At 38.4% G+C, this 23,506-nt stretch overlaps 2 protein-coding genes across 4 annotated transcripts in view; both read right to left on the minus strand.

Moving 5' to 3' along the window:
- LOC146451024 (fibroblast growth factor receptor 3-like) overlaps positions 1-540 on the minus strand; it is a 43,500-nt gene extending 42,960 nt beyond the window's left edge. The window contains exon 1 of the mRNA XM_085099675.1: positions 413-540. Within this exon, the coding sequence (XP_084955801.1) occupies positions 413-503 (91 nt within the window). The 5' untranslated portion in view covers positions 504-540. The remainder of the gene's footprint in view (positions 1-412) is intronic.
- Positions 541-4,742: 4,202 nt separating this feature from the next.
- LOC146451025 (tyrosine-protein kinase receptor Tie-1-like) overlaps positions 4,743-23,506 on the minus strand; it is a 139,582-nt gene continuing 120,818 nt past the window's right edge. The window contains exons 4-19 of one of the 3 annotated variants that reach the window (XM_085099672.1): positions 21,202-21,567; positions 19,638-19,895; positions 18,816-19,079; positions 13,657-13,932; positions 12,982-13,272; positions 12,320-12,349; positions 12,046-12,179; positions 11,026-11,296; positions 10,329-10,439; positions 9,733-9,923; positions 9,197-9,319; positions 8,978-9,048; positions 8,699-8,739; positions 8,430-8,526; positions 7,536-7,635; positions 4,743-6,145 (exon numbers count right to left, since the gene is read on the minus strand). In XM_085099672.1, the coding sequence (XP_084955798.1) occupies positions 6,077-6,145; positions 7,536-7,635; positions 8,430-8,526; positions 8,699-8,739; positions 8,978-9,048; positions 9,197-9,319; positions 9,733-9,923; positions 10,329-10,439; positions 11,026-11,296; positions 12,046-12,179; positions 12,320-12,349; positions 12,982-13,272; positions 13,657-13,932; positions 18,816-19,079; positions 19,638-19,895; positions 21,202-21,567 (2,693 nt within the window). In that variant the 3' untranslated portion in view covers positions 4,743-6,076. The remainder of the gene's footprint in view (positions 6,146-7,535; positions 7,636-8,429; positions 8,527-8,698; positions 8,740-8,977; positions 9,049-9,196; positions 9,320-9,732; positions 9,924-10,328; positions 10,440-11,025; positions 11,297-12,045; positions 12,180-12,319; positions 12,350-12,981; positions 13,273-13,656; positions 13,933-18,815; positions 19,080-19,637; positions 19,896-21,201; positions 21,568-23,506) is intronic. The other 2 variants (XM_085099673.1, XM_085099666.1) reach the window with 2 other exon arrangements.

Raw genomic sequence — 23,506 nt, forward strand, 5'->3', positions numbered from 1 at the left:
AACATGGCGTTACGCCCGGCGTTGCGGTACGACCACCAGCTTTAAATTCAAAACATCAATATTGAATTTAATGGGATTGAATCAACAGAGGCATTAAGGGCAATTCAGTCTTTGCGTCTAATCCATAAGCAATTTCAAATGTTGCATTCTGGCTTCTACGCTGAGCCCGACTCAATGATTTATAGGCGTCACTTGCTTCGGCCAGCGGCGAGCAAACTTCACGAGACCAAGAGGCTTGCAACGGTGGTTCTTTAGCCCAATCGAATTGACTCGCTTCATTGTAAACACTTTGATTAAACTGTAGTCAAAACATTTCAACACAATCTTCAACGTCTGAACCAACGCTAGCAACAAAATGATCCCGATAACACATGCATTAACAATTTTGGTAATCTATACAAGGAAAACATACCTGCTTGCGGAAGTAGCGACAGTGTAAGAAGAATACAGCAGCCGACCACAGAAACTCGTGTCCAGTTTGTTAAATTCATCTTACCAATCATTTAAATAACAAGTCAGAGAATATCTTTACAGAGAAAATAACACGGATGGGTTGCTCCTAAATCCTAAAATCCAGAAGGAGAACCGAGGAGTACTAGGAACAAGAAATGGCAAATCCAACATGGCGGAAGGTCACAGGTTGTTGTGTTTGTTAATTACAGGAAATGGAAGGCATCATTTAACTGAACCTCTTGTAACGTAATGGACTAATTCCGATAACTGAATTTTATGCTGGCTAGCTGACTACGGAGTTGAAGCCGTAAATATTTTTCTCTTAAATAAAAATTTTCCTTTCTATGCTCTTTAGTTATTGAGGAAATTGTTAGCTTTCGTTTCAGAGAGTGCGCTTAGAGCATAATTTTTAAGGCCTGAAGCGATGATCTTACCAATGATCTTAACCGACCTTACCTGGTATAAACTGATATATCTGAACAATGTGACGAATTGACGATGCGAGGAATTGACGAATTGACGGCAAGTGATGAATTCATTAAATTAAATGTGCTAAAGCCAATATACTTCTCGATTTTGTACGCCGGGCGTCCAAGAGCATACATAGCGTCCAGACACGCAGCACATTGTATTTGGCTATCGTCCGCTGCCACCTTGGATGTGCTACACAGGTGTGACAGCCACAGTCCGTTGGTCTGCTGAAGGATAATATCGGGTAGGAGTCCTTTACATAAGGCCAATAATTTCCTTTAAAGTAGCTACTTTTATTCACAGGACAGAAGAATTGACAGGGCCTTTTCGAAGAGTAAAGCCATCAAATTTCGCAGCAGCCTATAGGCCAACATTATGACATAAGCATAATGTGATTTTATTTCGAGGCCCGTGATAGTTAAGTATTTAGGTGTGCCGTTGCATGGGGCAAGGAGCGTTGTCAATCATAGAACTTAAGCCAATGAAATGAGGACATATCTAATAACACCACTCGCCTTCATTCCCATCGTGTTAACATCCGAACACAGATTTCCGGTACTGTAGAAGAATTATTTTTTCAGGCAAGTTAAACGTTTTTCTTTTTCTTCGTTTCTCCTTTCTACTTTGGGTTCTTTTGTACCGTTTGACCTCAGCTGCGCAGGTTTTTTCGGGCAATAGTTGGGACATGTCTAACTCCACCCCCCGTGTGTTGATTTTAGGGCATTAACAGTAAAAGGCAAGGTAGGGACATCTTTTAAAAGGACAAAGAATTTCGTTCGAAAGCGAAAACGTAACGAATCAATGAACTAAAAAGGAAGATGAAGTAGGTTAACACGGAAGTTTCAAATTAGGTCTATGAATGTCTTTGTTACCGGGAACTTACCGCGTTCAGGCCTCGGATCACGGTGATTATTGGGCTCAAAATGTCCAGGATGCTTCCAAAATATTTAACAAGGCAAGATGGCCAGTGTTACACAACTAACCATAACAATCGGAATCACGCGTATCGCCGAGACAATGAAAAGACAATTGATTTACTCATCTTATCACACAAGTGACTGGAGGTGACCTTATGTCAGCGATAAGTTGATGTTTGACGATAAAGTCACGGTGGCCTGATCATGGAGTTTGCTCTCTTGAATAAGTCATAGCCAATCAATCAGAATTTGTATGTTACTTAGTAAGTGAGTTAACAAACGGTTTAACAGAGTGTACACGCCGCGGCTCCTTATCACGCTGGTTACTATTCTTAAGCTTCCATCACGAGCCGGAAATTACCGGTTGTGTTAATATTCCTGAATTCTGGTTGTTAAGGCTGACATCACAAGCCGCTTAAGGGCCGTAATCGTTTTTGATTTGCAGTTTTACTGTTGGAGTTTGTGGTAGGGGCTCATACAGGGGTCGAATTACTGTTTCGTATAATAACGGCGCAGCAAGAAGGGTTTGGACAAGCGATTTGGAAGCTTTCGACTTTTTTTGGAGTTCAACTGTGTTCAATTAACTCTTTGATAGAATTTAACGTTTTTCGATCATGCGAATGGAAGACGAAAGTTCTGCTGTTGCATATCACCGAGCAAATTTCAGCAACTGGTAGGGCCAGGTAAGTAGTTCGTACAAAGAAAACGCTGTCTGTGCATCTTAAGCAGAAGCCAGTATTAGACAAATTGACAACTCTACAATCATTCATAATAATTGAACGTACTGGATAAATATCTGTTGCTAGAAAGGATGATAAAGGGAAGAAAATTACAGCTGACTATCATATTAGCAGCATTATCGATAAAGCCACTCGGGTTGCAAATAATGATGAGTGTAGAGGTTACCCGAATTATTCCTGAACATGGAGACGATTCAAGAGATGAAAAACAGCTTTCTGATACCGAGATTATAACAATGGTCACCAGATCTGGCAGAAGAGCTGCCAGTTTCTCTTAAAGCGATAACTTCAGTGGCCTAGGCTTGTTTTAGTAGCTAGTAAGCCTTGGATGTTGATCTCGGTTGCTGAATTCAGTCAGTTCAAGGTACTCATATAATTTGATATAATTTGAATATGTACATGGCTGTCAGATATAAAGGCCGTAAGGCCGATGAGGGTGAATATTAACTACCATACGGCTGCTATGAAATTTTAGTCATGTTGATTTGAGGGTCTTTCAAATTTTAATGAAAACGTTAAGGAGGGCCTTGAATCTTTACAGGTAAATGATGCTTTCTCCCCGCCTCCTCCTCCCTTTTCATATTACATGGACTTTTCCTAACGAAGTGTAAAAAGGGGTAGTGTGTATTACAAGAGAGCATTAGCGTTGTTGTGAGGAGTTGTATAAACTGACTTTGTTTCTCTAAAGAATATCTTTCTACGTTTCGTTGCTTACTACTTATCTACACTTCTCCTAGAGTCCCCCAGAAACAGCTTTGCGAGTTGGCCAGATAATGTAAGGAAATAAGTTATGGCCTTATTAATTTTTTCCCTACATGTCTGAAAAAAAAAAAAGACTATCATATATGGTAACAAGAGAGGATGAAGGTAAGAGTGGTAATCCCCCATATAGGCCCTATCCCCATCGTGATCCCTCTTAAATTATTTTTAGATCTCCCGCGAGATCCAGTGTCCCAAGAGGGTTAAGTGATGCCAATCATATATTCTCAATTTTACCCACATGGACAGCTGGGCCGATTCCCACTTAATGCTACGCGTCTTTTGCGAATTGATCTTAAAACAAAATGGCGGAACATGCATGTTTCTGTTCGATAATATATTCACGATGTCAGACTATCTTTGCTGTCACGTTCCTCAGCATCATCATCATCATCATCATCATCATCATGTCATTTATTTATACACGCTAAAATTGAAAGCAGAATGCTTCTGGGGTCGTGTAATGTACAAAAGAAAAAATAAAATTCCGCACAGGCATTTTGCCCCTTAGGAATATGGAGCTCCGTCTTCCCTTTGTTTTGACCTGACAAATTAATTACATTTCTCAACTCATCTCTATGGACGTCGCAACATTCACAGATAGGTTTGCCGGTTAATTGTACAGCGGTGGATCATCATTTATTTTCAAACACAAGCTTTTCAGTTGAGGCGAAAAGCGAAAGGAAATCTACGGTATTTAAAACTGGGCAGTCCTTTTGGGAAAAATAAAGGAACAATTACGCAGCCTAAATGCAAGCTTCTTGCAGCGCAATTAATCAAGAGAGCCTAATTGTCAATTGTTAAAAACCGAAGATCACAGTTCTGCGGACTGCATTTCGGGGAAATGATTTCGAGGCTTCGTTTTTCAATGGAGCGGATCATGCGTTTACGGGATTCCGACCAACCAAGACTATTACAGCCGCGATACGTAAATATTGGCATGATCATCGACTGGTAAATTCGTTGGGCACTAAAAGTATCAATGTTAGAACGGATGCGCCGTAAAAGGTTCACTCTTCCTGCTGCCTTCTTGTAAATTTTGTGAAAATGCGTTTCGAAGTTAAGTGTCGGGTCCAGATGCACGCCGAAGTACTTATCGCATGTAGTGGTGTTAATGGGAGAACCATTGACCGAGAGGTTGACTTGACGGTCATGAAACAGACTCAACCGTTTACTGGTACCAAACTGCATCACCTCAGTTTTTCCCTTCTTCAGATAAAAGATAAGTTCATTTTCACGAAACGAGGTAGAAAGATTATCCAGGTCCTGGGAAAGATTGCCTAGAATCGCATCGATATCACTTGCAGATGCAAAAATCACTGTAAGATAAGATACGATAAGATAAGACACGATAAGATAAGATAAGATAAGATAAGATAAGATAAGATAAGATAAGATAAGATAAGATAAGATAAGATAAGATAAGATAAGATAAGATAAGATAAGATAAGATAAGATAAGATAAGATAAGAACTTTATATAGGTTGTAGAAGCGTCAGTCACTGCCACCTCGAACAGTCCTTCTCTGGACTACACTCACCCGGATGATCATTATATAGGTACTTATTACATGACTCCTGGGTTCAAACCACTGACAGAAAATCAGAACAATAGTAAACAAAATTCAATCCTTTCAGTGCAAATCTATGCTAGCAAGATAAAATGAAGTGGATGCTATCCAATCTGGGAAATGAGCTTCGTGATATATAAAGACGGTTATGATGTTCATTTATTGGGTGTTTCCTTTATTTAATAACCACGCTATATAATTCATTTAAGCTGAGGACGTGACTCTCTTCCTGAGCATAACACTATTCAGACTTTAAGTTATATATCAACCACGAGGCAAGGGAGAATATTTAATCTGATTAACAACCACGAGAAGTATTTGGCTAACTTAAGATTCTCTGTAATTGATAATTGACAGTATAATAAAACTATTATGTTAAGTAAACAGTGTACATCTTATCTTAACCCTTTCCCGCCCAAGAGTGCCATATGGCACAAGACGCAATTATGAGCTCAGTATTTGGTCAATTTGTGTGAAATTTGCACAACCAAAAGATCTTAGGAAGATCTACAAATTGAAGGTATAAAATAATGCCCCCCTCGTATATGAGACTTGATTTACCACCCCTCAAACTTTTGGATTTTTTTTCCTTTGTATGTTAAGGGCCAAGTTGATATCTTAGAACAAGCAATGCACTAAGAGCTGTACATTAAGCTATAGTTTAGGGGGATACCCAGTATATACAACGAATAGGACAGTATATACAACGAATAGGAAAATTTTCAATGTTTTTCTTCTTTCGCTTTGAACTTTTCTCACTCTAATATGTGACCTCCACCATCTCTGTTGGTGTGATTTATAGCACACCCCAGACAATACCTTTTAAATGGTATATCACATGTGGTCTCCCAGTTCATAGTTAACGATGTAGGAAAATTCGACATTTCCCTTGGTCAGGAAAGAGTTAAGTTAATACTGTAACTGTCCATATTTGAAAATGCATTTTTGATCTGACAAAACTTGAGAGTTGAAGGAAAGTTATAAATTTGCACATTAAAATTTACTTTTTATCTGGGCGGCAACACTATTCTAAACTATTTTGTCGTTGAATTATCGGCAGCAGTAAACACTACATGATTTTTTCTGAAGGAAAAACTACAATCAACGAGATACGTATTGTTGTTGTTGTTGTCATTGTTGTTACATAGACATCTCTACCATTAGCGCTACTCAGCTGTCAGGTCACCAAGGTTCTCGTACAGTGTGTTGTCATAGTCACTCAGATTGACGTACGTCTAAAACGGAAAAAAAAATAAATAGTCCCAATATTAGTATAATTATTTCTAAGAATTCACCTCATTTTCCCCAGCTTCCAGAATCTCCAATACTCAAGAAAAAGAGAATAAAAAAAAAATAATAAAAACAAAAACCAAAACAAAACCAAAAAAAAAGGGGGGGGGGGGGATTTCGTTAAAGAACGCAGGAGCTTGATATAGGCTTTACTGAGGAAATGACTGTAAACTATATCCTACAAAAGTAAGTTTCCATTCAAGATGTGGTCGTTACTTGAGATTGGGTTAGTCTATATATCTGGATATTTACAAATCCAAAATCCATCCTTAAGGAATAGGCGAATTCCGACAACAAAGTTTTTTGTTTTTAGTTGATACACTTAATGTAATCATAAAGGGCAATAAAACCTACGTATCATGCACGCAAATTGATCTTAATCTTCAGGTCCTCAACTTCGTAAAAATCTGCCTCGAAAAATTGCTAAGAGTTCTATTTTCTGAATTTGCCGCAAGGTTGGAAAGATGTCTTGAATTTTTTCTTTCTTTCTTTTTTTTCTGTTTCTTTTAAAGAGAGCTGACAGTGCACTAATGCACTAATTTGAAGTTTCATTAGAAGCTGCGAGGCATAGGTAGGTGTCAGAAACGTTCTGAATGTGTACTCACGCAGTGAGCATAACAAAAGTACTGATACATCGCGGTTGTTTTTATGGTTTCATTCTGCAGTTTCCTGATTGAAAAGACATCTCTATTCAATTGATTAAGATCACAAAAACTAAGAAAACGCCGCCTAATGCAGGAAAGTTTCGTTTTAGAGCCCACGTTATAATCATTAAGAAAATCATACTTCCGGTTTGCATTTAAAGTTAAGCGGAAGCTGGACATATTTCCCGAAAAGGGCCGGTGATAGATAATAAATTTAATGCAGTTTTAACAAGATTCCGTCCTATGGACTGTAATAACTTATACAACTTCGCCGTTCCAACACCATTTTTAATTAATTCGATCGCTATTTTTTTTTTAGTATCTATTTAACAAATCGACGGCAGTTTTCTATTGTCTATACTCTTATAGACCATAAAATGACGTCAAAAAATGTTCAAAACTCAAGTAGAGCTGCAAGCCGCAGGCAAGTGGTTTCACTGCCAAGTTTTGGACATTTTATGGCGTCATTTTATGGTTTATAGGAGTAAAGACCATACAAAACTGCCGTCGATTTGTTTTTTACAATAACATGGAAAACGTACGAGCGGAATTTGCAATTTTTTTTCGTTGAGAAAGCGCGCGCGTTACATCTGACGTCATTATTATTGTCTGTACTCTTATAGACAATAACTACCAGCCAATCAGAGCGCGGGAATTTGGACAGCTATTGCGAGAAACAGTATCCCCTTACCTTGTGCTTTTTCCAAAAATTTTTCATGGTCTTCCTAAGTTCATCAAAAGTACTTCGATCAATTGGGTTTTCTTCCCAGCACTTTAGCATGATCTCGAACCTAAACCAGCAAAATAACAAAAATAGTAATTAAGAGCAACTCAAATATAGCATTCTAAGTCAACGAATCCGATCATTGCCGTTTAGAGAGCTTTGGAATTGTCAATGTACATGTGTCTTTGTACAGCAATAATGGAGGTTTCAGATTGTTATTCAATAAAGCTACAAAAATTCAAAACCCATCTTCACAGTGTAGCATAAGCAATAAGCTGGAGGATGCAAACTTCCAAAGTGGCCTACGGGTCTCTGGTGAGACTTGAGGGGCAACTGTACAGAGAAATCAAATTAGTGTTACCGGTTATCTTTCAACCGTCTATGGCCTAGCAGTTGAAGGCACTAGACAAGAGAGCTCTTGCATCAGTTTGAGAATATTTTATCTGAATCTCTCACACTGGCTGGAAATACGGTGAGAGCATGAAAATTACAAAAGATGAGAAAAAAACAATTCCAATACTTTGTTAATGAATATGTCAATTTAGTGGGACAAACTAAGCAACGCCCAGTAATGAATATGATCACATGGTAGATAGCAATATCACAATTTGAAAACAACAGTAGCCACAGAAAAGTAGACTTCAGCAAGGACGGTCGACGATCATATGATGAAAACCGTCTATATCCTACATTTAAAATCACTAAAATCAAGAACTTCCATAGCCTGCGAACAGCAGACGTATTTCCGGTCGTACCTCCGACCGGAAATACGTCTGCTGTTCGCAGGCTAGAACTTCCATCGCTGTCTGTTCAAGTAAAGTTGTTTTTTCCCCTTGACATTTTGGAACAAAAGCTACTTACAGTTTGCTATCCACATGTCTTGGTTTTGGCATTCTGTATCCTTCTTGGATTTTCCCGGCAATATCTCGAGCATTTATGTTCGGGTATGGAGATCCGCCTGGAATAAGATAAAAATTACTCACTGTATTTTGCCTTATGTCGTTATTTAATATGTGCCAGTGTAATTGCTAATTAAGGACAATGATCGCTGTGCCAACGTCTTTCTCTATTTCTTGGTGGGAGTATTTCCTCCATATGAGTATTTAACTCGAGAGTGAGACAAAACTTACCAATCGTGAGAATTTCATAAAGAAGAATACCGTAACTCCACCTGAAAAAGGAACCAGTAAACAAATAAATAATGGAGGACTGAAGAAGGAACAAAGAGAACAAAACAGGATGGTTGTAGGAGCAATGAAGGCAAGGAAGGAAGGAAGGAAAAGGAAGGAAGGAAGGACTAAACACTTGACTTTGGGTGGAGAAAGTTGTGGGGATGAAGGCCTACTTTAACATACAGCTGAACATCTTATCAAAAAACCAATGCTGTTCAGTTTCAAATGAATACTGACACGTCACTTTGTGTGGTGTATACTCCATACAACAAGGCCTCATAAGCTGTCCACTTCACAGGAAGTCGGCCCTATGAAAAGAAATATAAGGATACCTGTGGTGAGGCAACATTCACAATAAAAGTGGTACTTTGTATTTGAGAACCAAAATTCAAGGTTTATGAGAAAAATCATTAACAGTAAAACCCCTTTAACATTATTTATATTTTCAACCCTTACCCGACTTTTCCTGGTATAAATATCATCCTGTTGTACATTCCTTGCCATCCCAAAATCTGTCACTTTGCACTTCTCTCCTTCGCCAACAAGAACATTTCTCGCGGCTAGGTCGCGATGGATGATCTAAATAAAAAGATTTATTTACGTACAGTTTAGGCGAAAAATTTTTACAATTTGCGTTAATAATTTTCATCGGGGTATCATTTTCTTTTTCTCTTAGCTGGCTTGAACACGCGTGCGCACAAAATGGCGGGAGATTTTGTCGCTTGGCACGTTTTTGCGTCAACCGACGGTTTGTTTGCAGACGATTACAAGCACCTTATCCAACAACTCGCCTATTTCAATGACAAAAGCTGTAGTGGAGCGCTAAAAGTTAATCAAGGCCTTCGATGCTTAAACAAACTTGCTGTTTTTGTTGGCCTTTAAAATGAAAGACAGGAGGTGACGATACCATAACGTATATCTCGCATGCGCAACAGGGAACTATACGTCACATACTATGTAGTTGCTAGGCGCAGACCATAATTCAAACAAACCTTTTTCGAAGACAAGTAACACATTCCATCAGCAACCTGCCAAGCGAACTTCATCAACTGTTCGGCGGTCAGATTGGTCTTCGGCTTTACATCCGGGTTCTTAAAGTACATGTCGTTCAGCCCTCGACTTTTTCTCAAGTATCCCAGCAGGTCACCAAACGGGACATACTCAATAAGGACTAACAAGGGATCTATAGAAAACATACTACATGATGGATGGAAGAGCCACTTTGTGGAAATGCTGTTAAAAGAGTCTTTATTATTGTTATTATTATTATTATTATTATTATTATTATTATTATTATTATTAATCGAAAAGAAATGTGAATAGGTTTTTGATACCCCTTTTCTTATATACTTATAACTTGTAAATAGCAATTTGTGTGGAATATTTTAATAAAGAATTTTCATTATTAATTATTATTATTATTATTATTATTATTATTATTTTTATTGTTATTATTTGTTAGTAAATGGGAAACACTTGGACATGCTCCTGTGCAATCGAGCTAGAAAGGTAGACATTAAAAATGTGCGCGTTGTTCCTTTCTACTAACAAATATTTTAGTATGAGGACAGAATCCGTATTCTATTACCATTCTTTATGACACATCCTATCAGCTTGATGACGTGGGGATGAGGTTTCATTTTTTTCATCAACTCAAGTTCTGAGAGTAAGTCCTTTCTGTCTGAGTCAGGAGCATTTTCTGCAGAGAAGCAAAAGTTAAAACGTTACCAAGATTATTGTGCTGGGAAATTGTTCACACCTAATCTCTTCATTATTGGCAAAACATTGTTTTAACAAAACAAGAACTCGACCAAGAATACTGTATCGTAGACTAGCAGAAGTCCCTTATTTTTCTTCGGGATAGTAACGCGAGCCGACAACGCGGACGCTCGCGCGTGGGTTCGCTAGCTTTACTATCCTGTAGAAAAATAAACAATGCTCCTACTTTAGTTGTATCGAGACTTATGTCGTTAAGTTGAACAGTACTGAATCTGATGAAAATGGACGTCGAGGTCCCTACGATGGCTTGCTATTAACTGCGTTTTCACCCAAGTCGACGCAAGTCCATCGAACGCTAGTAGAGGCAAGTGATAGCTGAGTTGGTACTAACTGTTGTTTCTTTGGCATGGGAGTGCACAGAAAGCTGCATTAAAGTGATTAAAAAGTACCTACAACGTCCGTTGACTTACGAGGCCATATTGGCGACGCAAATCGAAAGTTTAATTCGAAGCATGCGATGTTGCTCGGGCCCAACTGGGCTGATGATCAAGAAGAACCCAACCCACCTTTCAGCATTTTCACAGCAACTGTTATATTTTCCTGTCTACCGTGCATGTCTCTTACTGTTGCTTGAGCAACCTGCGAAAATGCTCCTTTGCCAATAACCTTGCTGATGTTTACTTGGTCCCGACTGATTTCCCAACTTCTTCCTGAGGGATGAAGTGGCATATAGTCTCCAACTACTGCTGTTGCATCACTCGTTGGCTCATTCGCCTGCTCCTCGCCGTCCTCGCTTAAGGGTTGTGCACTGTCTTTTTCCTGCACAGGTATTGGATTCTAGTAACAAACATTGTGAAAAAACAAGACTGCAGCAAAACCATATATGTATGCTGAAATAAAGTGCTTTAAGCTCGTATCGTTGAACGACGTCGAAAAACATTTACAGACTTAGATTACAAGGTTGGTAATTTACTGCAGTTCGTTAAAGAAAAGGGCAGGTGAATTAGCGTGAATATTGAAAGGGTCTTTAGGTGGCTCACGACAGTTGCCAGTACTTTCCATCACAAATATTTTAGGGATCAATACTACCATCCTCAGTATCGATGGATACAACAATAATGGTATCCAACAAATGCTTTTAGTGCTTACAACTCAAAAGCAAGTTCGATAACTCCAATTTATTATTATGGAGCTACAATCAGCAACTTTTGATAAGAAATGCGAGGGTGTGTTCAGAGTGAAACACTTGCATTTCTGGAAATGCAGAGTTAGCTACATAATAAAACCATTGTCCACATGAATCTCAAGACCCTTGCCTACATCTACATAAGGTTCATGGAATGACTCCTTAATGAATGATTCTCTTATAAATAGCTACTATAATAATTGTTTTATTTTCATCGCTAACTATAAGACTGCAGATTTACAGCGAGCTTACCATTGCTTGAATCTCTATCTCCTTACCTACATGTAGTTAAGGTTCATGGCATAACTGTTGGGAAATGATTCTCGCTTAAATAGCTATTATAATAATTGTTTTATTTTCATTGCTAACTAACAAGACTGTAGGCTAAACGAGAGCTTACCATGGGTATAACATTCTGCCTGCATCTTGGGCACGGACGTCGCATTCTCCAGAGCGCAACGGATAGAATGATAATTATTATCAGCAATAAAATGATAACAGAATTATAAGCAGCATGAAGATAAGCACAAGAACCTATAAATAAACAGAAATATGAACATAATTTCACTCTTTGAATTTATCTTATTTTATTCATAAAATAAAGTCATTTATTTCTGAGCTCACGATTAACAACAAATTAGAAGCATATTTACACAGGAAACAAATCCTCTCACCTGTTTGATTTTCCGGAGGCTTAGAAGTACCTGTGAAATATACGCAAAAATGCGACGCGTTAGAAGTAAGACAAAAGCTGATACAGTTTAAAGGCCTTATACCTTACAGGAGAAACTTTTTATACATGACTTTTCTACACTAACTTGTGAACAAGGAAGATTAGGAGTGGTTTTAGTTTAGCCAATTGACATACAGATCAAATGAAAATAAAATGGAAAAATAAGTTGTTATTTAAAGTAAATCCAGATACCGCTAACAAGGATTGAAAGGTATAGACAACACTTACCTTAAACCAACACGAAACCGCGAAACATAAAATTTACTTTCCAATGTGAATAAAAAACGTTGTGATTATGAACGGCGCGTTAAATAACTACATGGCTGCATTTGAAACAACTGCACTAACTAGTTAATCAAGCATTTCTTTTCGTTTACGAGCCAGACATGAAAACTAAATCATATATCCACTTCCCAAGAATCTCCAAGTAACTTCGACCTTCTCAATGTTGCCTTTTGTTCTTTCATTGATTTGTATGGCGCAGACGTAACAACATTCACACTCCAAGCGTTTGTCTACTTTGTCTGTTGGAATTTGCGAATCAAATATCCTACAAAATCACCGAAAACTAAGAGAACATTCACATCATTTGAAGTACCTTACCTCCAAATATCACCACAACCTTGATTCTATCTTTGTTCTTTAGACTTTCTCCATATTGATTTGTAGCGGTAACCACAAATTCGTACTGCTTGCCTTTCTCCACTCTAACAACAAATTCACGTTTGGAAATATCATTTATAACATCCACCATCGTCCACTGTTCATCGTTCCCTATTCGTTTGTAGATGGTATATCGCATGATGACAGCTCCATTGTTATTTGGTTCATTCCATTTCAGGGTCACTTCGTCATCTTCAACATCGGCTGTGATAACTACAGGCTCTGGAGCATCTGAGTGGGTATTGGAAAAGTGACCAAGCTATTAGTTAATAAATTGTCATCTGTATTTCACAGTTGAAACTTTTAGTTACCACAGTAATGACCTGCAGTAATAGTATTATAAGCCAAAGAGAGTGAGAGATTTTAGAACAGACAAAGGTAAAGAAACCTTGCAAGGAACGACACCCTTTTTTGCGCTCGCAATATTTTTTTCTCGCCTTTATTTTTCGGATGCATCGCAATTATTCTCGCGTAGTTCCCCATTATCTGAACGCCTGAACCAGGGTAGAAATAACGTACTCAAGAGACCACAGGACATAAGATTGGATCAATGATGACACTATAGGATTGTGATAATGTGTAAAGCTACGTCGGGCTACTGTTATATATAATTACCTTCAAACTTTGTCTTTATATTTTTATGTGTAGCATTTCCTTTAAACACATAATTCCTGGCAGAAAGCATTACAGTGTAATGGGTATTTTTCTGTAGCTCTCCAATTTCGAGGCTCCTCCCTGTAGGGTCAGTAACGTTTCTTTCCTGTAGTATGCCTACTTGGTATGCTGTTATTGGACTTCCTCCATCTTCAGCTGGTGGGCTCCATCTTATTGTCAATGACGTGGCTTGAATGTCTGCAGTTGTTGATGTGATGATAGGGGAACCTGGAGTCTCTAATATAAAATAATAAAAAAAGAAACCTTTATTGTTAGCTTCATTGTTTGAGAATTATACCCATCCCAAAGATAGCCAAACACACACCGTAATTAAAAACAGAGCAGTTGAAGTTGGTTAGGGAGTAGGGATGCGCGAAGTGCCGAGAGCACTCGCCTCCCATCAATGTGGCCGAGGCTCGATTTCTGGAATTAACGCTAAAAGAAAATCTGCGAGAAAAACAAAAAACCATACGCAACAAGTGGTGTCCGTAGAGCGGAACTCCACTGCATTACGTCCATAAGTGAGCTATATCTGTTAAAGAAGGTGAAACAAGACTCAACTCTTATAAAAACCAAAAAAAAAAAAAAAAAATTACAACAAAAATAAACCAACAAAAAAAAAAATAGAGTTGAAAACTATTACTATGTATAAGCTCTATTAAATTTATTTTTAATAGGCGTGCTTGTATGGGGCCGAGCTCTGTTGTGCAGTCCCTCACTTTCCTTATTTTAATTTTACTATGATTACATTTTCATCTCCTGCATTAGCTTCATTTTAAAAGATAATTAGTGAGGGTAGAAGTTTTGTAAATCAATCAATCAATCAATCAATCAATCAATCAATCAATCAATCAATCAATCAGTAAATCACTCAACACATATTGATTTTCACGCAAATGTCAGCCGAAGTTAAAAAAAAAAAAACTGAAGGGAAACGAAAAACAATTCGAGTTAGCGGGGTTTCAAATTATCGAAACTGTAACGAATATGCATTCTTACGACGATGCAATACTGTATATTTAACTTAGTTTAAATATTAAACTGAATTTAGGTTCCCTTTTGCGTCGTCCAGTCTTGAATTCGATCACACGATAAGAAAAACTAATGCGATATCACAATAGGCATCCCTGGCGAGTTATAAGAACCAGAAATTCGAGTCATCGGGGTAAATTTTGATCAAGAGAAACGAAATTTAGTTCAAGTTAGCGGGGTTTTAGAGTTATGCGAGTTCGAGTTAACCGAATAAAAATTACTGAAGAGTTGGGTCAAATGCAAGGGAATTGAGTTATTGGGGTTCTACTGTATTTGCCATTCATACTAATTATAAGTACATGTACGTAAATTATGATCATCCGGGTGAGTGTAGTCCTGAGAAGGACCGTTTGTGGTTACTTTGACTGACGTTTCGACAACCCGAGCGGAAGTCATCTTCAGAGTCAAGTGAATTGTGGAACGTCAGTAGGTGGTATATACGTGTCTGGTTGTTAACCTGATTGGTCAACGAAGTCCAGATGTTGTTGGTCGTTTGTCAGTAAGCCGTGATGTTATTGGCTGTGAAGACTGTAAAAAGTGATTGGTGCGTTTCGATCCGTCTTTTGTTAGGCAAAAAGTCCGTGGGTCTATTGTTAGTAAAATGTCTATTGTTTGTCTGTTTCGTTGTTGTTGTCAATAAGTCGTTTGTATGGTGCAGGTAGTTGTAGGCAACGGTTGAGTGGCGTTTGTTCTAAGTTAGTAAACCAGCTTTCCAGAGTGAGTCGTTGATAGTAATTTGTACAGTAGGTAATGCACTTGGCAGAGTCCCAGTCGATTCTGTGGTTCGTTTTTAAATGGTGCTCAGCAATGTGATTGTTGATATCACCATTTCTAGTTGCTCGTTTGTGTTCAGTCAGTCGTACGTTTAAATTTCTGCCGGTCTCACCAATATAAGTGGCCTGGCAGTCGCAGCATTTGATCTTGTAAACTGCTCCCTGTCTGCGGTTCGGTTCGTCTTTGTCCTTTAACTTCGTCAGTAGTTGTCGTAAAGTGGTTATAGGTTTGTGAGCTACACGGATATTGTAGGGTTGTAGAATCCGTGCGATAGTATCAGAAGTGCCCCTTACGTAAGGTATAGTTACAGTGGTTACGGGAGTCGCGTCGTTGTTTGTGACGTTAGGTTCAGTGTTCCTGTAAGCGTTACGTCTAACCAAGTCCTTGTTGTAGTTGTTCTTGTTGAAAACGTTGTCTAAGTAGTTGTTTTCGTCTGCGAGTCTGTCAGCTGAGTCACAAACCAGTTGTGCTCGCTTGTTAAGGTCTGTATAGTCGTTGCTTTGTGAGAAGTAGGGTTGTAGGATGACTGGTCCAGTAGTCTGTCAGTATGTGTTGGTTTCCTGTAAACCGTAGTATTTAGTTTGTTGTCGTTGTTGTTACGGGTAACTAAGCAGTCTAGAAAAGGTATTTTACCATTTTCTTCGATCTCCTTAGTAAACTGTATGTCAGCGTTCTGTCTGTTAAGGTGTTCGTGAAAATCGTCGATTTCGTCTTTGTGTACTGCTGTAAAGGTGTCGTCTACGTACCGTAACCAGAGCGGTAGAACGGATTTGTAGGTTGCTAGGGCTTGTTCCTCAATGTTCTGCATGACAATTTCTGCTACAACAACAGAAACTGGTGAGCCCATAGCTTTTCCGTGTAACTGTTTGTAGTGCTTTCCGTTGTACTGAAAGTACGTGGACGTTAAGCAGAGGTTCAGTAAGTCCATTAAGTCATCTGTAGGCAGTGGCAGTTTTGTCGTGGAGTTCTCGATGGCGGTAGCAGTACAGTCTAGAGCCAGTTGAAGTGGAATACTGGTGAACAGTGATTTCACATCAAAAGACACAAGTTTGTAGTCGTCAGGTATTTGTACTGTCTTGATAGCGTCAATAAAGGTCTCCGTAGACTGCAGTTTGTGTCGGGATTCGTTTGTCAACGGTTTCAGTATAGTAGTCAAGTATTTGGATAGTTCGTAAGTCGGGGACCCGCAGAACGAGACTATGGGTCGCATGGGTATGTTAGGTTTGTTTAGTTTTGGTAGTCCGTAGAGTTTAGGTGGTTGCGGTACGCGGCACCTCAGTCTGTTGTAACGTTGTATGTCAATAACGTCAGTTTTCTTAAGGTCAAGTAGTTTACTGTTAAGTTTACGTTGAAGTGATGGCGTCGGGTATCGTTTCAGTTCTTGGTATGTCTGTTTGTCGTTAACTAGAGTGTCCATTTTGTCGTAGTAGTCTGTCTTGTCCATAACAACAGTCACTCGTCCTTTGTCAGCGGGGAGTATGACGATGTTTTCGTCAGTTTTCAGTCGTTTCAGTGCTTGTCGTTCGTCTTTAGTCAAGTTACTGTCAGTTAGGGAGGATGATTGTATAGTAGAAGCAATTCTACTTCTGATGTTATCCTTGGCCGATTCTGATAGTTCTCCCTGGCGAGACAGAACCGTCTCAACACTAGATACAATAGCCTCAGTCGGTATGTGTTTAGGCGTCACTGAGTGTTTCAGTCCGTAGGAGAGTACCTGGGTTTCAGTCTTGTCTAAAGGACGGGAAGAAATATTCCTGACCCAGTTGTCGTCTGTCTTGTGTCGTTTTTTGTCTTTAGTACGTTGTAGTCGTGTAAGTTTCTGTTGACTTTGGTTGCGGTGTTGTTCTTCGGTTTTGTCAGCTCGTTTGTCGGCAATAGCCAGTACAGTGTCAAGTAAGTTTGTCGGTATGAGTTGTTTAAGTTTGTCAAGTCGTTGTTGTAATTTGTTGTTGTAGAAGTTCAGTCTTCTGTGACAGTCGTTAATCCGCGCTCGGATCAATCGTCTACAGGTGGCTTTGACGATCTGAATGGCCTCTTTGGTGTTCAACGGAGACTTAAGTCTAAGTCCGGCCGGAACAAGGCCAAGATCTTTGCAGCGGTGGTTAAACCAGAGTTGTTGTCGTATACGTCTGACGTTGCTTGCATAACTGATGTAGTTGTTAGCAAGTCGTTCGCTCTGTCGTCCAAAGGAACGTAAAATTGTAAATGGTTTGAACCCAGGAGTCACTATCACACGGATTCTACAACCCTGCAATATCCGTGTAGCTCACAAACCTATAACCACTTTACGACAACTGCTGACGAAGGTTAAGGACAAAGACGAACCGAACCGCAGACAGGGAGCAGTTTACAAGATCAAATGCTGCGACTGCCAGGCCACTTATATTGGTGAGACCGGCAGAAATTTAAACGTACGACTGACTGAACACAAACGAGCAACTAGAAATGGTGATATCAACAATCACATTGCTGAGCACCATTTAAAAACGAACCACAGAATCGACTGGGACTCTGCCAAGTGCATTACCTACTGTACAAATTACTATCAACGACTCACTCTGGAAAGCTGGTTTACTAACTTAGAACAAACGCCACTCAACCGTTGCCTACAACTACCTGCACCATACAAACGACTTATTGACAACAACAACGAAACAGACAAACAATAGACATTTTACTAACAATAGACCCACGGACTTTTTGCCTAACAAAAGACGGATCGAAACGCACCAATCACTTTTTACAGTCTTCACAGCCAATAACATCACGGCTTACTGACAAACGACCAACAACATCTGGACTTCGTTGACCAATCAGGTTAACAACCAGACACGTATATACCACCTACTGACGTTCCACAATTCACTTGACTCTGAAGATGACTTCCGCTCAGGTTGTCGAAACGTCAGTCAAAGTCACCACAAACAGTCCTTCTCAGGACTACACTCACCCGGGTGATCATAAATTACGTACTTATGACATGACTCCTGGGTTCAAACCATTTACAATTTCATACTAATTAGTTGACTGTGAAGCTGAATTCGATGTTAATACTTCATTCAATTCTTTACAAAAACTATTTATCAATGATTAATAAGTTGTTTTGTAATCTGTTTATGAAAAGTAATCTGTTTAAGAAAAGTGAGCTTTCACATAAAAGGAATTTCAAGTATTTACAATACTAACTAGTATGTGATACTTGGAATAGGAAACATAGTTATTGGCGCTCTCCTTTACAGCTCGCGAGAATATCGTACTTAAAACAAACATATTTTCTTCTTAAATTAAAAACAACAACATAAATGACCACTAACTTATTTGGTGTAAACGAAGTGTGTCAGATGCAGGAACAAATCCATTGTCAGCTGTGCGGTTATAAACTCCAAAATCTTTATCAGAATTCATTGTCACATCCACTGTGTTTTCTTTAGCCTGCAATGAGCTGAATTTGTTTCCTTCAGGATTGTACCAGGACAAGGTTGGTGTAGGAACACCTTCTGATACGCACGTTAACATTACTGTCTGACCAATCCAGGAATTGGACACAGAGGAGGAAACGCTCTTAATAGAAGCGGTGTCTGATGATAAAATAGCAACGAAATTGGTTACTATGCAACATATAATCATACAATACAACCATGAACAAGTTAACAAGAGGTGGGTATTGGATTCAACAAACAAAATCAAGGTAACTTCATTTTCCCAAAAATAAACAATCAAAAACAAGAAAAAAAAGCTGTGTCAGTTCTAGATTTTTTTGTTTTTGTTTGAAACATCAGGAGTGAGGAATGGGCTCCTGAAACGATCCTGGAAACGTGCAAATGGTTTTTGTCTTCATAGTTAGCAATATAACAACAAAAGGTTCCTAGTCTTTTTGGCCTCTCCTAATTCTTTTTTCTCTTCAATATCATTCTGAAGCTTAGTGGGGCCAAAACCTGAGTGATTTGACATCGTTTCAGTAAAAGTGCTGAAGTTTTTATATGCCACATTTTCTAAAATTACCCAATTCTAATTCTTGTTTAAAGGGTTCGTCATTTTTCACATCTCCCATTAAAGATTTATGCTCGTATATCTATTCTAACATGATTACAAAGGCCTGTTTTAGATTACAGCGGATGCAGTTGCTGTCTACTTACAGTTAACAGAAAGATTCAGTTGTTTGTCTTCGCTTGCCACAGAGTTGTTCGCTTTGCAAGTGTACATTCCTGCATCTACCCTGCTGATTTTATTAAAAGTGAGCCGAGCTGAACTTGACCCAGAACTCTTCACTTGTCCATTATGGATCCACCTCACATCTGGCACTGGTGTTCCTGTCGCTTCACATCTGATACTAGCAGGACTTCCTTCATTGTAACTTATACTTGCAACAGCTGGGAGAGTTATCTTGGGTCCCTCTGAAAATTGGATGGAAACAAAACATTTCGTTACTAAAGGTAACCAAGAATCAGCACGAAATTCATGGCTTCACTTCAGCACTTTAACATACATTGCAGAGTTAATTCTCTGATACATCATGTGCGTCGTTAGTACTAGCGGAGAACAATTCAATCAATCAATCAATCAATCAATCAATCAATCAATCAATCAATCAACCAATCAATACTATGCGAAAATATGGTTCACATGCTGTCTTTGTCTCGTGCATATATATTAATATTCGAATATTCAAGTCGCTGTAAGTCGACCCTAAGTGAAATCAGAGTATCCGTGTTGAGTGAGCGACCCCGTGATTTTAGTGATGTAATAAGAATAAGATGCGCTATTTCGTCTGTTTTTACCGTGGGTTCGCCTGTAGTGTAGCGATAATCACGTCTGCCTTGAATGTAGGAGACCGAGGTTTGAGTCCTCGCCAGCTAAACATATTTTCCAATAGTCGTTATATCTTGCTTTCACATTCATTTGGCCTTGGCTATAATTTATTTTATTCCGTCATTTTGTTGTATTATATTATTTATAGTTTATAAGGTATTCAATATTTTTGTTTAATGCACCTTTTATTATTTTTATTTGTTACGAATATTGTGTATTTCAAGTTTATAGTTTTTTAAACGATAATCATAATGATCATCGACTTCAACGTCATACTATGACGAGTTACTATAATTCTGTTATTCTCTAATAATTCTGAGGTTTCAATAATGTTAGGTTGGAAAATTTATCATTAGATAACATCCTGTTGCAAACTTTAATAATTTAACAATGATAAATAAATAAATAAATAAATAAATAAATAAATAAATAAGTAAGTACATGTAACTAAAATAAAACAGTTCATTCTTCTACTTACTGGTTAACATAGTTGTTGTATAGAAGTGTAGTACAGGAAATCACTCATAATTTTAAAACCTCTGTAACATTAGGCAAGCCCATCCGGCAGGGAATGAACGTTAAAACCCGTCTAGGTTCATAGCAGAGAACAGCTTCACCATAACAGAAGCCAAACAAGAGAGCCATTTTTTGTTAACAATTAAAAACACGAAACTGGAACAACTCTTTTGTGCGTTTTACTTGCCACCTTCTTTTATCAATTAACAAATTAACTTATTGAATTCATCTGGAATTGTCACGTGTCACTTTTGAGGAAATCAACTCACGGGAAAAGCATCTTCACTAGCCTTTATCGGAAGAGATCGATATTATTGAAATCAAGAGTTGACTGAGTCAGCCTATAAACTCTGCACTATTAAGATTCATACCCACCTTCAAGCACCAACTGAACTGAGTCAAATTTTTCCGCATTTTGTGAAGACGCAGGGACTATGTTAGCGCCATAAAATCTCTTATCTGCTGTTTTGAGGCTAGCCAAAATAAAAGTGGCCTGGCCAGAGGATACATCAATAGTGCCATTCACACGTGTAGCATATTCAGACCGACTGGTTAACTGAACATTACCAAGTGCGTCAATGGTTACTAGTATTCCATTGTTTTGAAATGTGTTTTGGCCATCTTTCTTCAGTCCCCATTGTATTCTCCTAAGACCAACAGTAAAGCTCCATTTAAAGTGAAAAGAGGATCCAACTACCCCTGTAACTTTCTGTCCGCCATAGGGTGATATGAAATTGAAACCTGTTGGGAGGGTTAGGGTGAAAAGACAAGTGATTAATAGCGCGGTCGTGCACTAGAGAAAACTACAAGAAGAAAATTTAAAAATTCCTATCACTGTATATGTTACTCCATTTGCTGTCCTCGTGGTTGCATTAATCACGAGAAAATCATTTCCATTCAACAAAGTAATTTTTTCCACGCAAAATAATTATGTCTGAAGGCAACATCGGTTGGAGTGAGAACAGGTATAACGCAAGAGTTAATTAATTAACTTGTCAATGATACGAACGAAAACGCTGGAGAAGATGGCGCCAGTGAATTATGTAGTGATGATATGTGGTGAGCGTGATCAGCATGATGATACCCGATGTTGTCGCCGATGAAGAACTCCGCACTAACTAATAATGATTTTTGCTGGGACGTGACAGTAAATTTGTGATGGTAAATGCGATATTTGAATTGGTCAATCAGGAGTGCGTTGAAAAAGGCCAAGGATGCCGCTAGTTGGTTACTTTTATTCACAGGACATAAGAATTCGGCCTTCTTGAAGTGAAAATCCGGAAAAAAAAATTCCTTACGGGACATATCGTTATGCAACAGTTTATTCCAAGCTGGAACAATGACAATGCGACACTGACGCATTTTGCATGTAACACGTTCTTTTTCGTCGCCAACTTAGATAGCTGGATAAACGTACCTGTTGTTTCAAAGATGTGAATAAAGACAGGTAACAGGCAAGGCAGCGACATCTTCTAAAAGGACACAAAAAAACGCCTGAAAGCGAAAACGTACAGACCGTACTGTATAGGAAGATCAAGGCCGTTAACATGTTAATTTAATTTCAAATAAGCCGGTTATGCTTGTATCATTAGCCTGAAATGTCTCAGTTTGTTACCGAGAGTTTCTCTTGTTCGGAGGCCATTCAAAATGCGCAAGATGCTTACAAAGCACGACCGGTGTTAAACAGTGATTGATTGTTTTGTTTCTCTACAAATCCACTAGGATACCAAATATGGAAAACTGAATATCTGTACGTTTGTTATATAGCACTGAACCTACCCGTTTCAACCCCTCATGATATTCTAGCTTAAAGTAATTACCTCAGATACTTTTTACTGATCGAAACCAAAAAAGAATTCATTCACAAACAATTTCACTCTCACATAATCGGCTATACAAGCTAAGTAGGCGAGTGACACTGGATGGCTCTGCATATACAAGGATATGAAGGATTGTACAATTGAACAAATTCGCTTTCGCATAATCATTTATTACCACTTGAAGCACAATCTGTGACTTAGTGCTCCTGCAGTTAAGAAGACCAAGTCATCACTTCGTGACAACGAAATTTACTCCGGCTTACAAACTGCATAAAGCAAACTTAGACTGAGAGATCTAAATTAAAAGATATATATAATGCTATTGACACATATTAACACATCTTTTAGTTTATAGTTACATAACGTACTTTTCAAGGTAGCCTGCCATTTATTTAGGCTTTGCTAATTTTTTTTTTATCCTCTCACTTCAGTTGTATTTTATTATTTATAGTTTATTAGGTATTCAATATTTTTGTTTAATGCATCTTTTATCATTTTGACCTGTTACGAAAAATTTGTATTACAAGTTTGTAATTTATCAAATGATCATCAAAATCATACTTGTCTAGGCCACACCGGCGGAATGGACAATTATGCCTACAATATTGCAAAAAGAAGTACCTAAAAGGGTAAATACAAATAACACTTTTGTGCATTAAACTTGCCTTAGTCTTCACCCTTCTTATAGATAACTAAAATGCTGGCACTTCCACTTACCGATGCGCAAGCTAACAAATTAAACTAAATGACTTTATTTAGATTTACCACGTGTCATCTCGTCGATGGGAAAACGATTCGCATTGGAAATGGTATTGCACATCGGCTTTTAGACACCTTTTCTAGATTTTACTGGAAGAGAT

Source organism: Pavona decussata, unplaced genomic scaffold, assembly GCF_977016875.1.
Source record: "Pavona decussata unplaced genomic scaffold, jaPavDecu1.1 SCAFFOLD_409, whole genome shotgun sequence".
In the NCBI taxonomy this organism is placed as follows: Eukaryota; Metazoa; Cnidaria; class Anthozoa; order Scleractinia; family Agariciidae; genus Pavona; species Pavona decussata.